The 17500-nt window shown below is 40.3% G+C and overlaps 1 protein-coding gene across 1 annotated transcript in view; it reads right to left on the bottom strand.

Moving 5' to 3' along the window:
* LOC109235554 (GDSL esterase/lipase At4g10955-like) overlaps positions 1 to 1832 on the bottom strand; it is a 1870-nt gene extending 38 nt beyond the window's left edge. Inside the window, exons 1-3 of the mRNA XM_019401714.1 lie at positions 1655 to 1832; positions 1400 to 1517; positions 1 to 1132 (exon numbers count right to left, since the gene is read on the bottom strand). The exon at positions 1 to 1132 is cut by the window's left edge and continues 38 nt beyond it. Of these exons, the coding sequence (XP_019257259.1) occupies positions 118 to 1132; positions 1400 to 1461 (1077 nt within the window). The 5' untranslated portion in view covers positions 1462 to 1517; positions 1655 to 1832 and the 3' untranslated portion in view covers positions 1 to 117. The remainder of the gene's footprint in view (positions 1133 to 1399; positions 1518 to 1654) is intronic.

Genomic DNA, 17500 nt, shown 5'->3' with positions numbered 1-17500 from the left:
TTCAGATTCATCCTAAGACCAAAAATATTTCTTGATCCCTGTAATTAATTAGATTGTCCAGCTTTGTACACTTTGTTCCACAGCTTCTAAAATTTCACAGACGATTAATATCAAATCTTATCGAAACTGGTAAAGCTTGTAATTGCACTGCAAATCAGGTTTCCACCATTGGTGGATTCCATGAGCTCGTTTGAAATCTGGAGAAGGACTCAAATTAACAGTAACAAAAGCCGAAGGAAGTAGGTGCGACGGTTCTGACTCTTTTTCTATAGCAGTCGAAATAATACTTCTTATTGAATTCTGCGTCGCAATTCGTTCGATTTCCCCAGCGCCAATCGCAACCATCTTTTCCCGATGTTCGAAATATCCAACATATTCTGAGCAAATAGGATCTGATGGATTTACAAACAAATAAGGAACCCATGCAGATAATATAGTAAAATCATCACTTTTATGTGGAGGCTCTGGCCTCTGACTTTTGACGGCAGCAGCAAGTCCAGCTTTGACTACACTATGAGCAAAGCGGATTCCATGCTTCACTTTCTCGTTCTTGATTTTCTCTATTGGAAGAGATGCAAATGGTGGATTAAACAAATATGTTCCGAGATGAATGCCTATTTTAATTACCATATCCCTTGCAATTGTTAATGCAATTGCAGAACCTAATGAATGACCAGCTAGCCAAATATCTGAGGCCCCGTAATTTTGAACAATGCTTTGTACAGCTTGAAGTGCAATATGGAAGCGAGAGCTATTGTGAAGATTACTGCGAATGACTTTAAAATCCAACTTGTAGTCTTGTGATCTGCTATCTTTTTTGGCAATTGTGCCTCGAAAGGCGATCACATATTTTGGTGGATTCTGATACTGATTCTGATTCTGATTGTGATTGTGGGCTGAGTAATAGGGGTAGTTGAAATGAGAATTTGGATATTTGTATTCGAAAATGGCACCGAAGTAAGATTGATCTTCATTGTCCACCAAGACTTGGATTAAACGAAAATGAAAGAATTCCCACCAGGGCGGAGCTAGGGCTTTAGGGCCTAGGCGATTTTGCTGGCGGTCACGTTCGAGAATGTACACACTCTGAACTAAGCTTGCTGCTACAGACCTCCTATGATCTGTATTTCTCCTGTGAATAAAGATGAAAACTTGACTCAAAATTTAAAGTCAACTACATGTAAGTTTATACTAAACATAAATTTTTAATTTGTTTATCTTCGCAATGTGTAGTGCGAGTCAAATCAACCCATCCTTCAAAAGTTGTAGCAAAGTAGGAGTTCATAGATCTATTCCAATTTTGAAGAATTATCGTTTATTTTCTTTCTTTTATTTGAAAAGAATTTCAGATTAACATCTTGAAGCATCTCAAAGCTAAAGCTTAATAGATGCGCCTTACCAATCAATAGCATTGAGGAATAATGGACCCGATAGGCTGAATATCTCCCTTTCAGAGGCCATGAAAACCAGGAATTCCCTTTCTTTTTTAGCTTCGGATAAAACAATTGTGTCATGAACTGAAAGCAAAAGCACACGCACATTATTGGCAATTAATTTTTGAAAACACACAATTCTAAGAATGAATCAGAATCGAGTTGTTGAAAAGCACAAAATAAAATAGCATCCAATGATATCTACAAGAGAAGAAAATTACCTGAGCAATAGGGTATGGATGATAATCAAACATACCCCACTTCAAAATATGCAGGCAAAGTTGAGAGAAAGAAAACGTGCAGAAACTACTAGTATTGGAGAAGGTAATGTAGGGGAAAAGAGTGGGCACACCAAAGTCCAAAGGAGATCTTTACCAAGTCCAAGGTTTGGTAAACGCCAAAACTTTCAATAGATTCCGAAGGACAAAAAATAAAGACAAATGTCATAAATCAATGTAATAATGGGACTAGTAGGATTAACAATGTCCAGTTCGATTAGGTTTTTTTAATGTTTGTCGAAACTCAAATTAGTTTTTCTTTAATCTCTAATGTTTGTTGAAATTCAATAACCAATGCATATAGAGTGACAGAAGTTAACAATAGCTCAAAGACATAAGATAATATTCCTTTTGTCCCACGCTACTAAAAAAACTGCTTAAATTCGTGAAGAAAATCGACCGAAATCGGTCGGAAATTGTAAAAAAGCGATCAATTTCCGACCGCTTTTAATTAGTCGGAAAAATAATGGTCGCTAACGTGTTGCAACCGAGATCGGTCGAAAATTTTCCGACCGAAATCGGCCGGTTTATTCAAAGCGTTGACTGATGTCAAACTTCATTTACCGACCGATTTAATTTTCAAATACCAACCGAAATCGGTCGCAATTTTAAGTAAATAATAATTTTATTTAAATATATAATTATTTGTAAATTGTAATAAATTGTTAATTTATTACAATAAATAAATTTAAATTCATAATTTCCGACCGAATTCGGTCGGAAATTTCAAAAATCTGGAGATTTCATTTGAAATTTCCGACCGAATTTGGTCGGAAATTGTGAAGTTCTGGCAAAAAAAAATTATTCCCGACCGATTTCGGTCGGTTTTCTGGGTAAAAACTGGACAGAAAATGCTTGCTTTTAAGCTACACCACCTGTCAATTACAACCAATATCCATCCTATAATGGCAGCATTACATTGCTGCCATTCAACCATAATAAATCAACAACAACAACAACAACTAACTAACAACAATAATTAACAACAACAATTATACAACAACAACAACAACAATAATTAATAACAACAACAACAACAATTAACCAACAACGCTAATAACAACCACAACAACGCCGCTAATAACAACAACAACAACTACTACAACAACAACTATACAAATGTTCAATAACAAAATAATATCAACAATACAATCATCATTCTAAATTAGTCCCAACTAAATGTTGACAAGTTCAATACTTTGTTTAGCAATACACACTATTCAATGAGTGTTTTATATTGCATCATCTCCATCTTCACTACTAGAACCTTCAACGTTGGCATGGTTCGAAGGATCACGACGAGAAGGATTAGCACACGGGGAAGGCTCACGAATCGGGTAATGGGGAAAGCACCACTAGCAAGAAGATTGGCCAGCTGACCTTGAAGGAGATTAAATTGTTCGTCCCTATTTTCTAGCTGAACTTGAAGGGTACCAAATTGTTCATCTCTCTTTTGTCCTCTAGCCTTTGTCTCTTCAAGCTCTACTGTCAGCTTTGCGATCTTTTGTTCCACGGACGAGATAGTCGACCAATCAATTGCCTCGCCTTGGGCGGAAGTCCCTATACCTTGCAATCCAGCCCTATAACGCCGAAATTGTAACGACCCGCCCGATCGTTTTATGAATTTCAGCCCCGTTTTCCCCATTTCTGATTCCTTATGTCTTGTTCAGCTATATTATGTGGTAGTGGGTTGGTTGGTTCGAGTTCGGAGTGGTTTTGTGGAGGAATGAGACACTTAGTCTCTTAAGTGGGCCATTTAGTTGGAAAAAAAGGTCAACCGGAATTAGACTTGTGAGTAAACGATCTCGGAATTTGGTTTTTATGATTCGGATAGCTTTGTGAGGTGATATGAGACTTAGGAGCGTGTTCGGAATGTAATTTGGAGGTCCGTGGTAGATTTAGGCTTGAATTGGCGAAATTAGAATTTTGGCGCTTTCCGATTGGTAGTGGAAATTTTGATATCGGGGTCGGAATGGAATTCCAGAAGTTGTAGTAGGTCTGTTGTGTCATTTGTGACGTATGTGCAAAATTTCAAGTCATTCGGACGAGGTTTGATAGACTTTTTGATCAAAATCGGAATTTGAAAGTTTTGGAATCCTTAGGCTTGAATCTGAGGGCGATTTGGTGTTCCGGCGTTGTTTTGAGTGTTCCGAGGGTTGGTACAAGTTTAAATAGTGGTATGTGACTTGCTCCTACTTTTGGTTGAGGTCCCGAGGGCCTCGGGATGATTTTCGGAAGGTTGTCGGAAAAATTGGAGTTGAGTTTGAGCAGTTTCAGCTGCTGATTTCCTGTCATAACCGCACTTGCGGATTGGGGACTGCAGGTGCGGGACCGCAGAAGCGTAAAAGGGGTCGCAGATGCGGCCAAGGCTATGAAGGACTGGTGCCGTAGATACGGAGAGTTGGGCTCACCTGCAATGGCGCAGATGCGGGCGGTTGAGCGCAGGTGCAATTTTGGGCGGATAAGTGATTTCCGCGGGTGCGAGAAATTTTTCCGCAGGTGCGAGAAATTTTTCCGCAGGTGCGGTATCGCTGGGGCAGAGCATATAAATAAAGGCCTTCGTGAATTTTGGGGTTATTTCATCACTTTCTCATACGGGTTGGAGCTTGTGGGATCAAATTGAAGAGGGATTTCAAGGGGATTTCGTGGAGGTAAGATTTTTGGAACCAAAACATATTTCTATGGTGATATTTTACTATTTAGGCATTAAGTTTGTGGAATTTAGTGGTTAAAATTGGGGATTAAGGGCTTGAAAATTGAGACTTTGATTTAGGGATTTGAGGGGTCGTTTGTGGCCGGATTTTGGTATATTTGGTATGTATGAACTCGTGAGAGTGTAAGGATTCTAGTTTTATAAATTTTATCACAATCCGGGATGTGGACCCGGGGGTCGAGTTTGGTGAATTTCGGAATTTTCAAGTTAAATTGATAATTTTCATATGGGTTTCACTCCTTTAGCGTATATTGATGGTTATAAACTGATTTTGGTTAGATTCGGGGCATTTGGAGGCCGAATCGAGAGGCAAGGGCATTGCGGGCTAGAGTTTGGCTTGGTTTGCGGTAAGTAACACTTCCAAACTTGGTTCTGAGGGTTCGAAACCCCGAACTATGTGTTCTATGATTACTATTGAGGTGACTCAAATGCCAAGTGACGGGCTTGTGGGCGTACACCGTGAGAATTGCGGCCTAGATCATTCCATGGCACCGCTTAGTGACTCTTTCTTGCTGATATCTGTGTTGTAATTATGTGATTAAGTTAATGAGCTACAAATCATGCTAATTATCATGTTAAGGCTTTACGCCAATACTGTTGAGACCCGAGAGGTCGTTTCTTGCTGTCTATTGATATTCTATACTCAGTCTTGTTCATGCATATTATATCATGCCCCAGTCTCGATTATTGTTATTTAACACATCATATCATTGTTCGGGCTAGTATCATGACATTTTGAGCCCGTGTGTGTGAGACTGGAGAGTGATGACTGAGTGAGGTCGAGAGCCTGATATTGAGTGACAGTATGGGATCGGGCTGCACGCCGCAGGGAGATATTGAACATGCCTTCGTTGGATTTGTTATAGCGCTTGGGCTAAAGAGAGAAGCCCCTCCGGAGTCTTTACACCCCCAGTAAGCGCAGTTGATGATATTGAGGGATGGATCTTCCCTGGACATGGATCTTGTCCGAAGTATTTATATTTGGAGATGGATCTTCTCCATAGGCTGGGATGGCCTTCGGTGGTATTGGATGACTGTTGTTAGTGATGTGTGTATATTCCCGGATGGATCTTCCCCGGGCCTTCTGATCCATATACAGTACCGAGTGGTTGTGAGTTTGTTATTGATATAATCTGGAGATGGATCTTCTCCGTAGGCTGGAATGGCCTTCCTCAGTACTGAGTGATTGCCATCATAGAAGTATGTATTCCGGGATGGATCTTCCCTGGGTCGTATGAGCCATATACAGTACTGAGTGGACGAGCATTTGAGGTTGTGGGCAGATGAGGCACTCAGCATGGTGCATTTCCATACAGCATGTGCATTAACATGATGATGTAGCAGAGTTACACTCCTTTACCTTGTTCATACCTGCTCTATTTTACTGTTTGAGCTGTTTATTTAACTGAAAGCATGCCTACATTTCTGCACATTATTTCTGTTATCCTCGAGGAGGTTGAGTTCGTCACTACCTATCAGTCCAAAGGTTGGACTTGTTACTCACTGAGTTGGTGTACTCACGTTACCCCCTGCACCTCGTGTGCAGATTGAGGCACTTTGGATCCAGTGGTGGATGTTTGATCGAGGCTTCTAACTTGGAAGATTATTAAGGTACCTGTATGGCGTTCGCAGGCCTTGGCTCTCCACCTTACTTCCAGTTGTATTTCAGTTGATCCCTTAGACATTATATGAGACTATGTATTTTTCCTTAGACGCTCATGCACTCTGTGACACCCCGGTTTTGGGCTGGATTGTATTTATTCTTGGAATTTCTTATGTTTCAAATAGTTCTTTAACTGTTAAAAGCTTCCGTAAAGGTTTTCAAACGTATTATTATCGGGTTGATTGTGGAGTTGAGGCTGGCCTAGTTTCACGATAGGCGCCATCACGACCGGGTCTGTTTTAGGGTCGTGAAAAGTTGGTATCAGAGCCTAGGTTACATAGGTCTCACGAGTCATGAGCGGGTTTAGTAGAGTCTCGCGGATCGGTACGGAGTCGTTTGTACTTATCTTCGGTAGGCTGCAGAAACTTTAGGAAATGAACTTCACATTCTTGAATTCCTATCATGAGACATTGATTCAGCTTGAAGCTTAGCTCCTTGAATTCCTTCCACGCATTCGTGTGCGCTCATGAGCGCTCGGTATCAGGTGTGCATTGACGACTTGTGATTCCCTTATCGAAGGGCGAGATGTGATTTTTGTGTGTTGATGTTGGGCCAGTCTGGAGGACTTGAGGCCGGATTTTGCCTATAGCTTGAGTGCTGAGGTGTTGATTGTGTGGGCACGTGCTTCTAGAATTGTATGTTCGGTAATGTCCCTATTAGCGGAAGTGATGACGTGATGGCTATGTGGTGACTATGATGTGACTGCGAGATGTGTTCATATGAATTGAATGTGACGGGAAGGGTCTGCTTGAGGATAGAAGGAACTATTAGGTGCTTGATTTCATCTTGATTTGATGTATAGCCCTGAGTTATGAGTGTGTGAAGGATCTTTTCATATGGTCTAGTTGGGGAATGGGGTAGATTTCATGTTACTATATGAGTTCAGAATCAGGAAGACTTGCTGATTGCGTGATGTTTATGGCAGTGGAAGGGTATAAAGAGAAGTTAGTTTGAGATGGAGCAGGTGAGTTATCTCCTGCGGAGTGTTCTGAAGTGGTGTGAACCCTATGTTGTTTGTTGAAGGTCCTCTTTTACCAGTGAAATATATGTGTTGCAGTTTGAGTTCGGATTGCGTGCGGGAGTTTTCTTGACTGTTACGAAGGTGAATGCGAGAATTGCAGATGATTTGAAATACTAGATGGTTTGTGTTGCATCAACTTATGAAAGATTTAGTTGAATCTCACCATGGTATTATGGCAGAAATATAGTATGGGCATTGTGAGTTTTGGGGTGTTTTGGTCTATGGCTTTGAGCCAAGTGGGGGAGTCCGCTATTGATTAGTTGATTGCACGATTATCTGTTGTATTGGTTTTAGTTTGAGGTATATTAGTGAATCAGTTGTGGCTTGCAGGGGTTGAGATCGAGGATGGCTCGAGTAAAGGAAGATTTTGATAATGGTTGTGTTATGCTTTGAGGTCATATGAGAAACGTTGGATGAATTAGTTGTTATTGTAAGGGATGTAACAGGTATGGTGTAGGATATCACTCGGTTGCTTAGAAAGATGGGTTACTTCTTTAGGTGTTGCTGACGTGGAACAGGTCGTTCGGTTCGTTTGATCAGTGTAATTGAATCCTAAGTAGAGTGGATGACTCCCAAGAATGGTTTTAATGGATTCGAGACTTATATGTAATAATTGGAGATCTTCAGGAGGTACATTTGACCAGAAACTGAGGTTTACATTGGAGAGTGTTAAGATTTGTGGCATTTCTATATCATTATAGATTCTACACATCAGTATTAGGAAGGTGAAGGTAATGGCTTTAGATTCGCAGGAAGTCTCTTCAGGGTAAATATTTTGAAAGTGGTGCTTTTGGGAATATTTAAGAGAGTATTCAGCAGCTTAGGAGCCTTAGACGGTGCGGTTTCATGCTTGAGTTTCGTGTGGTCAGTCTGGGTTGAGGATTGCGTTATTATGGCAAGGGGAAATATCTATTTGAAAGAAATTCAGAGTAACTTGGATAAATAGGACAACTTGGTAGTAGGCCGGACCGGCATGGTAAGGGATATGATTAGTTCTTTGGGTGCTTATGAGGTAATGAGTTTCTACAGGTGTATCGTGGCAATGCTCTTGGGTTTTCGGTGGCTTGCGTGGTTGAGTTAGGAGGATTCAGTTCTGACGGTTTGGTTTTGTGCAAATGGGATTCGGGGAATTCTTGATGGTTTCTACCACGGTTAGAGGTGTATAATTTTTACTGGCTTGAGGAGCATGTGATGTATAGCAATTTTCTTCTAGATTGAATCAAATGGAAAGCTCTTGGCTAGTGGAGTATGCAGTTGCTTGTGACTCGAAATGGATTATGAAGTTCTCGTATTTGTCATAGGATGGCATGGTATATGCGGTATGTTGTGTAGGGTTGAGATAGGCAAGTGAAAGGTCATGGTTCAGTTCTGAAAGGAAGGTCATAAATTCTTAGGCAGCACGGGAAGTTCCAGATGATTGGGCAAATGATATTACGAATTGTGCGGCTTGATGAAGGTAGACATTTCATAAAGGGCAATGTGTTTGAGATAAGGGTACTTCATTGGTATTGCAACGCTCTCTTTTTGGGTAGATTGCTGATATTCAAGTTGCTTGGTGGCACAGAAGAGTTATAGGAGTGTCCGTCGTAGAATGCTTGAGTATAAGAAGTGTGTTATATATTCGAGCGGTGGAGTTGGGATCAGATATAGTGATTCGTACACTTTATGGATTCAGGGACTGGGAGTTCTCATAAACAGGTTATGTTGTGGTTTTGGACCGTGTATATCGGTCTTGTGTGGCGACTATCGGGGGTTTGGAGACCTGTGTGGATCCTTTGTTGCTTAGTATGTTCGATTTTGATGTGATATTGGGTATGGACTGGTTGTCTCCGTGTCGTGTCATTCTGAGCTGTTGCACTAAGACGGAGACGTTGGCTGTGCCGGGGATGCCACGGATTGAGTGGCGGGGTTCGACGGGTTATGTTCCTAGTAGAGTGATTTTATTTTGAAGACCCAACTGATGGTTGGGAAGAGTGTCTTTCTTATTTGGTCTTCGTGAGGGATATCAGTGCAGAGACTCCTACTATTGATTCAGTTCCAGCAGTGAGGGATTTTTTCGGATGTGTTTCCTGTTGCTGGGCATGTCGCCGGACAGGATTGTTGATTTCGGTATTGATTCAGTGGTCGGGCGCCGTATCACATGGCACCGGTAGAGCTAAAGAAGTTGAGGGAGCATCTTCAGGAACTCCTTGATAAGGAGTTCATTGGTAGGCCGATATGGATGTGTGTTCTGCATCGAGTCGACTTTGTTGACTCCGAGTTGCTATTGTTGAGGGATGTGTTAATTCGATTGTTATTGAGCTTATTAGTGTTCTGGGGTGATCTATGAGTTACCTTTCCGTGTTGCGAGGCGTTATGATTTGTTGGTTATAGGCACATATGGTGCAGTTCTATTGGGGTCTCATAGTGGACTTTGAGCAGGAAGAGTACTGTGTATTGCTCGGTGGATGGCGTATCGGTTGTGTCCTTTCTGGTTTGTGTGGTGTTATGTCAGTTGCTTCTCCATGGTTATGATGATTTGCTCTTGGTGCCAGACATCAAATTGTGCATGGTAGTTGATTTTGGGCATGATGATTTGAGGTGTTTCATGTGGACCAGTGTTTGGATAGGGTCGCGTATTGCAGAAAAATTATGTGGAGGTATGATCCTTCGGGTTAGATCTTTGTGTTCTGGTTCTACGATATGTGATGGGTTCTCAGCATTGTGTGGTGGTGGTACTGGTGAGCATGCGGTACAGCTCTCTCATTTGAGCCATTTTTTCCCCATGAGTTGAGTACATTTGGACTGTTGCTTATTGGTACGCGGGTCGCACGGGTTGTGGATTTAGATTGTATCGATGTGTCATGTCACTAGAGTAGTCGTGTCGGATGAGATGAGGACATTGGGATCTAGGACGAATACTATCGGATTCGATTTCAGCATGTTGGAAGGATAATATCAGGATTCGGCTTAGAAATTTATTTCAGTCATTGCAGAAGGATAGGGAACTCCATAACTGGTTGATCTGAGGAATGGTTATGATTTTTGCATGTTTCATTCATCATTGGCAGTATGTGAAAGTGTTGGAGTTAAGCTTTAATTCATAAGAGGTTTATTATCGGTATTGAGTTGAATGAGCAGCTGCTGCAATTAGGAGTTATCGCTATGGGTGTTTGAGTTGTGCGGTATATTATGTGATTTTCATCTTGAATTGCGGTTATGGATTGATGCAGCGTGTTCAGACTTATTCATAGTATAGATGTGAGGTTCTGACCTTATAGATAGTTTCGGAAGTGGAAATTTGGTTCTAAGGTTTATGGACTAGGTCGGATTGTGAAATTTCAGTTACGATGTTGTATACGGTGAAATCGGAAGGTCCAATTCCTCGTCATCGAGGCACCTCAGAGGATCATCTCGAAGGCTCGAGGCTACAAGGCTATGGTTGAGTTTCCTCCCTCGAGGTTCGTCAACGCTCGACCTTGCGACAATGATGACCTCGGCTATGGTAGAGATGGGGAGTTCCCAAGGCGTGCAGCTAGAGCCGACAAAGTCCGTCAGGATAGTCTGAGCCCACATCATGGCAGTATCTAGCTGTCCCATCTCCATATCTTTGTAATTAATACATTTGTACTACATTGGGATTTCTCCTACTATATAAAGGGGATCCCTGTCATTTTATACACCATCTATTGCTCCAACTACTTCACACGAAATATACAAGAACTCTCTCCTTTTTTTTTCTCTCTAACATACTCTCTCGATACTGTTGCTCTTATTTATTATCTTCATACTTGTTCATCATTTATTGCTTATCATTGGTCATAAAAGCCTTCGCTTATTATTTTACAACTGTTAGCTCTTCCCCGATTGCCCATAATAGCTCGAGCCCGAGCCCAGGAATCAACCTCGACGCCCCAAATCGGTCAGTCTGAGGCCCCGATTGGCTAGCTCATCGGTTTAATTATAACTCTATTTTAGCTCGCATTTCGTCTCTAAACTTCATACATATATCATCGTCGGCTTAAACAACTAGCATAAAAATAGATCACGTATTTTTAGAGTCCCATCAACAAATTTAATTGTTATTACCATTATCACGGTAAACAGATATGCTATCGGACCTATATGAGATAGGGTGACGTGGGATCACCTCGGGTATGTGCATGGTAAGGTTATACAGCAATTTAATGGTTTTTGGAAAACCTCTGGGCACGTTCGAGGACGAACGTATGTTTAATGGGGGAGGATGTAACGACTCTGCCGGCCGTTTTATGAATTTCAGCCCCGTTTTCCACATTTCTGCTTCTTTATGTCTTGTTCAGCTATATTATGTGGTATCGGGTTGGTTGGTTCGAGTTCGGAGTTGCTTTGTGGAGGAATGAGATACTTAGTCTCTTAAGTAGGCCATTTAGTTGGAAAAAAAGTCAACCAGAAGTTGACTTGTGAGTAAATGATCTCGGAATTTGGTTTTTATGATTCGGATAGCTTCGTGAGGTGATTTGGGACTTAGGAGCGTATTCAGAATATAACTTGGAGGTCCGTGGTAGATTTAGGCTTGAATTTGCGAAATTGGAATTTTGGCGCTTTTCGGTTGGTAGTGGAAATTTTGATAACGGGGTCGGAATGGAATTCCGGAAGTTTTAGTAGATCTGTTGTGTCATTTGTGACGTGTGTGCAAAATTTTAGGTCATTCGGAAGAGGTTTGATAGACTTTTTGATCAAAAGGGGAATTTGGAAGTTTCTGAATCCTTAGGCTTGAATCCGAGGGCGATTTCGTGTTCCGACGTTGTTTTGAGTGTTCCGAGGGTTGGTACAAGTTTAAATAGTGGTATGTGATTTGTTCGTACTTTTGGTTGACGTCCCGGGGGCCTCGGGATAATTTCGGAAGGTTATCGGAAAAATTGGAGTTGAGTTTGAGCAGTTTCAGCTGCTGAGTTCCTGTCATAACCGCACCTGCGGATTAGGGACCGCTGGTGCAGGACCACAGAAGCATAAGAGGGGTCACGGATGCGGCCAAGGCTGTGGAGGACTGGAGCGGCAAATGCGGAGAGTTGGGCGCACCTGCGATGGTGCAGATGCGGGCGTTTGAGCGCAGGTGCAATTTTGTGCGGATAAGTGATTTCCCAGATGCGCACCCGGGACCGTAGGTGCGCACCTGGGACCGTAGGTGCGGGTCCACAGGTGCGAGAAATATCACCGCAGGTGCGGTATCGCTGGGGCAAAGCATATAAATAAAGGCCTTCGCGAATTTAAGGGTTATTTCATCATTTTCTCATACGGGTTGGAGCTTGTGGGAGCAAATTGAAGAGGGATTTCAAGGGGATTTCGTGGAGGTAAGATTTTTGGAACCAAAACTTATTTCTATGGTGATATTTTACTATTTAGGCATGAAATTTGTGGAATTTAGTGGTTAAAATTGGGGATTTAGGGCTTGGAAATTGAGAGTTTGATTTAGAGAGTTGAGGGGTCGCTTGTGGCCGGATTTTGGTGTATTTGGTATGTATGAACTCGTGAGAGTGTAAGGATTCTAGTTTTTAAAATTTTATCGCAATCCAGGACGTGGACCCAGGGGTCGGGTTTGGTGAATTTTGGGATTTTCAAGTTAAATTGATAATTTTCGTATGGGTTTCATTCCTTTAGCGTATATTGATGGTTATAAACTGATTTTGGTTAGATTCGGGGCATTTGGAGGCCGAATCGAGAGGCAAGGGCGTCGCGGGCTAGAGTTTGGTTTAGTTTGAGGTAAGTAACGCTTCCAAACTTGATTCTGAGGGTTCGAAACCCCGAACTATGTGTTCTATGATTACTATTGAGGTGACGCAAATGCCAAGTGACGGGCTTGTGGGCGTACACCGTGAGAATTGCAGCCTGGATCATTCCATGGCACTGCTTAGTGACTCTTTCTTGCTGATATCTGTGTTGTAATTATGTGATTAAGTTAATGAGCTGCAAACCATGCTAATTATCATGTTAAGGCTTCACGCCAATACAGTTGAGACCCGAGAGGTCGTTTCTTGCTGTCATATCATTTTTTTATTGATATTCTGTACTCAGTCCTGTTCATGCATATTATATCATGCCTCAGTCTCGATTATTGTTATTAGACACATCATATCATTGTTCGGGCTAGTATCATGACATTTTGAGCCCGTGTGCGTGAGACTGGAGAGTGATATGACTTAGTGAGGCTGAGAGCCTGATATTGGGTGACAGTATGGGATCAGGCTACACACCGCAGTGAGATATTGAACATGCCTTCGTTGGCTTTGTTATAGCGCTTGGGCTAAAGAGAGAAGCCCCTACGGAGTCTACACCCCAGTGAGCGCAGTTGGTGATATTGAGGGATGGATCTTCCCTGGACATGGATCTTGTCCGAAGTAATTATATTTGGAGATGGATCTTCTCCATAGGCTGGGATGGCCTTCCTCGGTACTGGATGATTGTTGTCAGTGATGTGTATATAATCCGAGATGGATCTTCCTTGGGCCTTGTGAGCCATATACAGTACCGAGTGGTTGTGAGTTTGTTATTGATATTATCTGGAGATGGATCTTCTCCGTAGGCTGGAATGGCCTTCCTCAGTACTGAGTGATTGCCATCAGAGATGTATATATCCGGGATGGATCTTCCCTGGGCCGTATGAGCCATATACAGTACTGAGTGGACGAGCATTTGAGGTTGTGGGCACATGAGTCACTCAACATGGTGCATTTCCATACAGCATGTGCATTGACATGTAGATGTAGCAGAGTTACACTCCTTTACCTTGTTCATACCTGCTCTGTTTTACTGTTCGAGCTGTTTATTTAACTGAAAGCATGCCTACGTTTCTGTACATTATTTCTGCTATCCTCGAGGAGGTTGAGTTCGTCACTACCTATCAGTCCAAAGGTTGGACTTGTTACTTACTGAGTTGGTGTACTCACGTTACCCCCTGCACCTCGTATGAAGATTCAGGCACTTTGGATCCAGTGGTGGATGTTTGATCGAGGCTTCTGACTTAGAAGATTATTGAGGTACCTGCACGGCGTTCGCAGGCCTTGGCTATCCACCTTACTTCCAGTTGTATTTCAGTTGTTCCCTTAGACATTCTATGAGACTATGTATTTTTCCTTAGACGCTCATGCACTCAGTGACACCCCGATTTTGGGCTGGATTGTATTTATTCTTGGAATTTCTTATGTTTCAAATAGTTCTTTAACTGTTAAAAGCTTCCATAAAGGTTTTCAAACGTATTATTATCGGGTTGATTGTGGAGTTGAGGCTGGCCTAGTTTCATGATAGACGTCATCACGACCGGGTCTGTTTTAGGGTCGTGACAGAAATGATCTCTCTGGAAGGCCGTATACTATCCCCTTTTTAGGACCACCGACAACATCCAACCATATCCGCTGCGCTTCTTCGTCTGAAAGGGGTGGTCGCTCGCCTTGCTCATTCGGTGGCAAGCTCTGAGTGTACTCCTCCACATTAATCTTGTAGCAACCCTTTATTTAGAAGATAGAAAATTATTAATTATATAATATTTTAAATATTTATAGTAGTTATGAAACTTACATATGCAGTCTTCGCCAAATCCTCGACCCATCTACTTGGATCTATTGGTGCCTTCTTCTACCGAATGTGACTCTCCATGAAGAACTCATCATAAGTCATCTTCCTCCCATAATTTTCTTCGTACAAATATAATAAAACGTGTTAACCAAATTAACATATATAAATATAGTTCGATAAAAATAGATGTAAATATTTTAAGGAATTACTAGTAGTCTCCTCGTAGCCCCCATGCTCCTTGCACCCACGCAGTGCTAGGAGCCACCCTTCTCAGATGCTCAGGCCTTCTTTCTCTGTTCACCCTTTTTCTCGAATTTCTCGCTGGTTCAATACCTCAGCAGATCCTCCCATAAATGCGGTAGAACCCATGAAGTCTTCTTGCTCTTCTTTCGAGCGGAGCTGAAGGAATCAGATAGTCTCTTACGGCATTCGAACACAAAATTTGCACAAATTTCACTATTATACCGGTATAGTATAGTATATATACTAAGTGTATAGTATATATATATAGGATATAGTGTCCATATAAAAGTAATTTAAAAAACACACACACACACACACAAAAACATATATATATATATATATATATATATATATATATATATATATATATATATCAATTAAGTATTAAATATTATTTATTTAAGAGCTATTTATATAAAGGTTGACAAAAACCGACCGACTTCAGTCGGTAATATTATTGAATTTATATTTTAATTATTTTAAAATTATTTTTCGACCGAACTCGGTCGAAAATATTTAATTATAACTTGTTCCGGTTGGTAAATTAAATATATATAATTTTGTTATATTATAATCCAATTGCCTTGGGCGGGAAGTCGTAATTTCAAATTTTCCGACAGAAATCGGTCGGGAATTTTGAAAATTTTTAATAAAAATTAGTTTTGTATAGTATATACAAGTATGACCAAGTCTTGGTCAAATATTGACCAATTTTCGATCGATATCGGTAGGATTTTTTTTTTTTTTTTTTTTGCTGTGGGACCACTATTTTCGTTGTCAGAAATATTTTCGTTGACTTTTTCGACCAATTTACTTAATTTCCGACCGATTTCGGTCGATTTTTTTCCGACTGATTTCGATCGGTATGCTTTGGAAGAAATATGCCAATTTTCTAGTAGTGCCATTTTATGTAATAATATGGCAATAACTCTTGACCATGCCATTTTCAAATACTTTTTAAATATTTGACTTATTAACCGGTGTAACTTCTTAGTACCTTTTATATGTAGTTTTTCATTATGAATTGTTTTTTTTTTTTTTAAATGAAGGGTGTATGTCTCAATTCACATTGAATATTAAGAAATTTGACTTTCATGCACCGAACAGATGCAAAATGGGCTCGGGGGATGGGGAGGGTGGGTTGGTTGTAATGGGTATACCTGTGAGTTAATAAAATAATTCAAACTGCATTACTTTTATTAGCTAGTAATATGAGGTCAATATGATTAAATATAAAGACATGGGCAACATGACAACTACTGCCTTTCTGACTTCAATCGTGCTACGGATAAAAAATATTGAAAACAGGCATTTACCTAGGAAAAATATGTGCAAGTTGCTGGTTATTTAGTAGAAATATCCGGAAAAAACCAGTTCTCTCATCTCTGTCCCCACTAAATTAAATATTTCTAAAAATAGTTCCCATAAAGGGTATATAGTTAAAATATCTAATTAATTATAAAGTCAAACTTGCACCCAGTGCTTGAGTAGCTATTACTTGTAAGAAAACGAAGATAGATTCTTGAGGAGGACGTGAAAACTGCATTAAAATTGCAAAATTGCTAATTAATTAAGCGAAGTCTATTGCCTTATGGGAGCTAGTTGGGGTAAACTAGAGGTGTTAAAATAAAGCATGAGTCCCCAACTTGCCCAAAGTTGGGTGAGTCAATGACTCATTTTGACCTATCTCACGCTATTTAAACTTTAACTAATTTTTAGCTGAAGTTGATCAATGGGTAACTTTGAAATAATTCTTTTTAGTTTGGTATGTTATATATGACCGTAACAAAATTAAAAAAAAACCCTTATTTATAATTAAATAATTTATAAAGAGCAACATACATTAATTAAAACTTGATAAGAGTTGGACGGGTTGAGCTATGATACAAATTTTAGCCCATCTTAAGTCGGCTATGATCCAAATTTTAGCCCATATTGATCAAACTCATCTTTTAGCCCAAGTAACTTTTGAGCGGTTTAATAACCCACCCATTTATTGACTAAGTCCATTTTGACTTGTCCAAAATCCGCCAAACTCGCCCATTTGAAACCCTAGGCAAACTCATTTAGCTTAATCTGCAGTAAATATATAATGTGCAATCTTTCTTCCTTTTTTTCGTTTTTTTTAAGAAACCAAACGAGTGAAGAAAATATAATCGCATATCCACTTGCTTTACAGCCCTGCTTTCCAATCAAAGATTGTAATTTTACAATGTTGGGTAGTGAAATAAATCATAAATCTTATCTGTGTTAATTGACCATGTTGTAGTACTAGTCGAAGTTGTGCCAGCCACCAAGTTGGCTAGCATACTTTTCTTCTTAAAAATTGCTTCTGCATAGTTATATTGTGCTAATTTTTTGTGAAATATCGTAAATTCAACTTCCTCAAATATTTTTTTCTTCTTTCTATTGTTTTAGGTAGAAATACGAGTTTAAAAAGCTAGGCGTCCCTTGTTGAAAAAATATACACGTAGCGAAAATTTTAACAATGGAGGAAATAGAGGTGCTCCACCATATGAGCTACACCTCTCTCCCCCCCTCTCTCTCTCTCTCTCTATATATATATATATATATATATATATATATATATATATATATATATATATATATATATATATA

Source organism: Nicotiana attenuata, chromosome 12 (genome assembly GCF_001879085.1).
Source record: "Nicotiana attenuata strain UT chromosome 12, NIATTr2, whole genome shotgun sequence".
Taxonomy (NCBI): Eukaryota; Viridiplantae; Streptophyta; class Magnoliopsida; order Solanales; family Solanaceae; genus Nicotiana; species Nicotiana attenuata.
This window is presented reverse-complemented; position numbering and strand designations above follow the sequence as displayed.